The sequence below is a fragment of the Neodiprion pinetum genome, chromosome 1, assembly GCF_021155775.2.
Source record: "Neodiprion pinetum isolate iyNeoPine1 chromosome 1, iyNeoPine1.2, whole genome shotgun sequence".
Lineage (NCBI taxonomy): Eukaryota > Metazoa > Arthropoda > Insecta > Hymenoptera > Diprionidae > Neodiprion > Neodiprion pinetum.
The window spans coordinates 29,798,954-29,804,041 of record NC_060232.1 but is presented as its reverse complement, the minus strand read 5'-3'; the positions used below and the strand labels follow the sequence as shown (position 1 = coordinate 29,804,041).

The following is a 5,088-nucleotide window of genomic DNA, read 5'->3' as shown; positions in this document are numbered from 1 at the left end:
CTAAAATGAATCAATCGAGACTCGAACCTTCCTCGAGCGAGGGTCTGGGGGTCGAATCAACTCATCGACCGTTCGTCATTCGTCCAATCAGGATCGCTCTACCACGATTCTACTGCCGCTTAATGCATGAATCATGACATGCTGTGCTCGTGATTTTTGCAATATATTATACTATGCCATGAGGCGTTTGCAATGACATTTAAAAATAATTATATCTGAGTCCATCTCAGATGTTTTTTGTTCCAGCTTGGTCATGAAAAATTTGTTATATTTAATTGACAATTGCCAATTGGAAATATCCAGCCGTCCGCGGAAGTGCAATGGGAACATTGCGGTGGCGCATGACACAACAAAATTGCGATTTGAATCATAATCAAATAGAATAAACTTAAGTACTTGACTATGATATTCCAATTAAACAAAGCTGTGTAATCGTTGATTCGTAATTCGTCTTATCTCTCTGTTGGCTTAATTGTTTGCGCGCAAGTGTCGCAATTTGAAATAATCGAGTATGTATACATGTAATATGTATTGTATTGTAACCAGTGAGTCTCCCTCTGTAGTGTGCATAAAAAAACATTGGATAGATAGTCACTGAGGAACACTGGTCGAATAAATGCTCTGAAGCGTTGGAAACACGGAAGGCACTGCAAAGATGCGCGAAAGTGACTTGTGATCGTGCTTGTGATGATCCAGCGTAGCAATACGTATTGAAATTAAGGTTAATTTTTTTCCCCATTCCCGAACTAACTACCCAAATGATCATTCGGTTAGCTGGTTGCTCAAGTTTTATAAGCGTCTCGTACTGTAGTTGATAAGCATTTGACAAAAAAAAAAAGTTGAAAAGGCATACTTCATTACACAATTTTACACAAGTCAAAATCGAAACCAACCATGGCAGATCTTAGAATTGGAGAGTTATCTCCTGATCAAACAGAAAAAGTTCTTCAATTTCAGGTAAATTTACTCCTTCATACTTGAACTTTTGTCAAAAACTTACCTATCGATAAGTTAATTATCGTCACCACATTTTTCTAGGACTTGACCGGTATCGATGATTTGTCTGTGTGTCAAGATGTTCTACATCGTCACAATTGGAACTTGGAAGTAGCTGTACAGGTACATTAAACTTGCAGATCATTCATTTTCCTGATCACTTATCGACCAGGAAGCATCTTTGTTTTAATAACTGTTTTTCTTTTTTGTCAACAATCTTAACCTCCAACCCGAGCCTTTATATTTATTACTCGATGAAAATCTAGGAGCAACTCAACCTGTACGAAGGAAGACCCTCCATGTATGCGCAAGATTCACGGTCTCGGCCACCGCCAGTCATTGATGATACGGGATTTCGAATTTATTTTAACCCTCCAAACACTTCGGATAATGGCGGCAGTTTATTCTCTTATATTTACACATTGTGGTGCAATATTGTCTCTAGTATCGGACAACTACTCCTTGCTATATTTCGCTCAGACATTAGACCTAGTAAGTGTAATCATAGTGAATTCCGTTAACTTATTGTTACTCTGTTGCGTAGTGATAAATCGCTAATACAAAGGTTGTGACTGCTGTCGACTTGTAACGTAGCAATCCAGGTTCATCTTTAAGATTCGACTAACATCATATGTCCCTGTGTTTTACAATAACTCCATAAAACGATTTACATATTCGCAGTATCCTCGGATCCTGTGGAGGATGTTGTAAATTTCATAAGAGTATATGAGGAGCGCTACGGAAATATCCATCCTGTATTTTATCAAGGATCCTACAGCCAAGCTATTTCTGATGCGAAACAGGAGCTCAGATTCTTACTAGTTTATTTACACAAAGACGAAGCTCAAGATATTGATCAATGGTGCAGGTAATCTTGGTTCACTGCTTGATTCGGATTTCTAACTTTCTTACTGCGTGTGGATAATTTTCAATCACATAAATATTATCTCTTAGTGTCAAAGTAATTAACATGTGCAAGAGCCACGCTCACAATCTGAAGATCCACTATTTCCACTGATAATATCAAAGTTATATACTGAAGTGTTTATAAAGCACTTTCAAAAATGAAATTTTATTATTGCTGAACGTATAATGAAAGACATGCATACATGCCAAGCTATGGCATTTTCGTGATACTTAAAGCTCTTACACATCTCCGGTAGACTATATTCTATTCTGTAAGTTTCGCAGCCAGAAATAATATCTATCATATATTCATTTACTCCTCAGAAGGACTCTGGGCGATCCAGATGTGGTGAGGTTTATCAATACGCGAACACTATTCTGGGCATGTAACGTCCAGTCTGGAGAAGGCTATAAGGTTTCAGAAGCTCTTAGGTCAGGCACTTACCCTTTCCTTGCCCTTATTGTTCTCAGGGATAACAGAATGACTATCGTTGGGCGGTGAGTGGTAAAACTACGACATATGTTACAGATTAATCATGCTGCCAGTACCTCTTAGTCAAACACATAACACAAATGCGCGTTATTGTGGTAGACTATATTTGGAATGTTCAAGACTGTTTTTGTATTTCATATAAAATAGCATCTGATAACAGATGACACATTTACCTTCAGCACCCATCAGTTATTAGGCACTATGTCATACTAAATAAAATGACACCAAAAATAGCTTAAAGGTTGATTCCACTTTAAGCACAATTTGAAGAATGGAGAATCCAGTTTATAAAAGTCACTAGCCTGTGCGTACCTTTATTTATGGGGAATTCACTCTCAACAAATAAATTACTTTGTCATACCGATTCAAATTAACTGTTAATTACACAGAATATCGGATAAATTTGAATTTTTGTATTAATCATGATATTATTAAATGATCGCAGCATGGAAGGTTCACCTACACCATCTGAACTGATTCCTCGCCTGCAAACTATTATGGAAAATAACGAAATCGGTCTTATTCAGGCAAGACAAGATAGGTAAGATATATCAATTGTACATACATATCCACTTATACCTGGTAAATTATAACAAATAACAAAGAAACCCGATCGAAAATTGCATGAAGTTGAAGTTAGTACCGTTATTGTAACGACACACTGAGAAAGAAATCACTGCCTCGCAACTTTAGAATGACTTCAAAGAAGTACAGTTTCCGAAATGGCTATGTTTTACTTTTCAATATGGTTTGCGCAATCTCTTGACAATCTCAAAATTGTGAGATAACAATTTTTCCTAAACATGCATCGTTATGTCAACGATATATGAACTTCAACCTTGCACCGCAAACCAATCTTATAAAATCAGATTGCAATTCTCTTTACCCAAAATCTTCTGATATTTGGATGCTTAAGGCTTTCAATGATTTCGTTATGCTTGCAAGTGTGAGTACAATAAGGGCCAGCCCGAATTGACAGCAGAGTTTATACTGTACTCAAAGGTCTAATCGGCAAAACTAGAATTCATAGAATTAAATATTATCAAATTAATTGTATATACTGTTACATTGTTCAGGGCAGAACGTAGTGCAACTCAGTCTCTGCGTCAGCAACAAGATGAAGCTTATGAAGAATCATTAAGAGCTGACCAAGAGAAGGACCGACGAAGAGAAGAGGAGCGAAGAGCAAAAGAAGAGAAAGAAGCCAAGGAAAAAGAAGAACTCAATGCTCAAGAGCGGGAAATTCAAAGAATTCGGCAAGAGAAAGAGCTCACAGTTAAGAAAGTTCCATTAGAGCCCAACCTTTCTAACCCTAATGTGTGTCATCTTCAAATAAAACTCGGCGAAAGAACTATGAAAAGAAGATTTCTATTGTCTGACACAACCGAGGTAAATTTTTTATTGAGATACGCATCACAGTCGTCCTAACTATGTCAGTAAAATATCATCAAATATCAACTATGTCAGTAAACACACATTGGAAGTACACAAAAAGATCCGTCACATAATATGATTATTATATGATGTGACCCTTTACATTTGTCCAAAAACTATGGACATTGACTATCTAATTGTAAGTTTATTTTGGAACATAATTCTCTTGAATTTTACTATTCATTTCAGGACGTGTACCATTGGATATTCTGTCAGCCAGATTCGCCAGCTAATTTTGAAATTACAACTAGTTACCCAAGAAGAATTCTTTATCCAGCCAACATTATACGGACATTGGGTGAAGCTGGATTAACACAGCGAGAAGTGCTACACGTTAATAATTTGGATGATTAACACTGACCAATATACCTACCTACATTCACTATTTTCGGTGTCACTCCGAGGAATGAATGATTCAGCGGAAAGAGACGTTTACTGAAAGATAATATATATTTGATACATTCTAGTATTTTACATACTACGCCACTGCTACACGGTAGTAAAAAAAAAAAAAAACTATCGAGAGATATATAATTATTGAAGATTTGAATATGTTAAGCTTTACAAAAAGCTTCTTAATATGTATAATATTTCTACAGAGATGTACTAAATTAATATAGTAGATACTTAACCATTTTTTCCTGCGTCACCTACAAGCGGATTTTTATACGTGATTCATTGGGTCACCTTGGTCTTTCTACAAATATGCTTCTGAACATCACAATCATTTCTATCTCGTAGGGAAAAAATTAATTTTGCACAGCTATGAATTAGTCAATTAAACCATTATGGAACATAATATATCACTCGATGCTTCGACCCATACAATAACGTATTGTTTCTCAGTTACTTCAAAATGAAATAGGCACCCATTTAAAAAGAAATCAGGGATATTGTGGACGTTTAGGCTTAAGAAATACATGCGTTACTCGGCGAACACTATGGACTCGAAGTATAAAAGATGCAAGCTAGTCCTAATTAAGAAAAAGATACTTGAATTACTCAATCCTTATAACAAAATTATGTTATATTTAATAACGGCGGTACTCTTTACATCGAGTATTATTATCGAACGTTATAGGCCTGATTTTAGATGAGATTTTACTTAAAATTATTGTACCGTAACATGCCTACGGAAAAGTATGTATGTAATTAAAAATTTACCGTATGAATAAAAACTGAAAGTTTTCATTGCAAATCTAGCAAAGTTCGAAAAGTATAATTTTATTCTACTATTTCAACATACGGGTTTTTACTCA

At 35.8% G+C, this 5,088-nt stretch overlaps 1 protein-coding gene across 1 annotated transcript; it reads left to right on the top strand.

Moving 5' to 3' along the window:
* Positions 1-403: 403 nt before the first annotated feature.
* Faf2 (Fas-associated factor 2) lies at positions 404-4,379 on the top strand. The gene is made up of 8 exons (XM_046632361.2): positions 404-957; positions 1,039-1,119; positions 1,263-1,488; positions 1,678-1,864; positions 2,227-2,400; positions 2,841-2,936; positions 3,472-3,784; positions 4,019-4,379. The coding sequence occupies exons 1-8, from the start codon at positions 895-897 to the stop codon at positions 4,181-4,183; spliced, it is 1,305 nt and encodes a 434-aa protein (XP_046488317.1). The 5' UTR covers positions 404-894; the 3' UTR covers positions 4,184-4,379.
* The last annotated feature ends 709 nt before the right edge of the window (positions 4,380-5,088 follow it).

What these genes read in the sequence shown, in the direction of transcription:
- Faf2 (XM_046632361.2), top strand. Translation starts at nt 895, where the DNA reads ATGGCAGATCTTAGAATTGGAGAGTTATCTCCTGATCAAACAGAAAAA. An exon ending in GATATTGATCAATGGTGCAG is followed by an intron (nt 1,865 to 2,226) that starts GTAATCTTGGTT and finishes TTTACTCCTCAG; the next exon opens with AAGGACTCTGGGCGATCCAG. An exon ending in AGAATGACTATCGTTGGGCG is followed by an intron (nt 2,401 to 2,840) that starts GTGAGTGGTAAA and finishes AAATGATCGCAG; the next exon opens with CATGGAAGGTTCACCTACAC.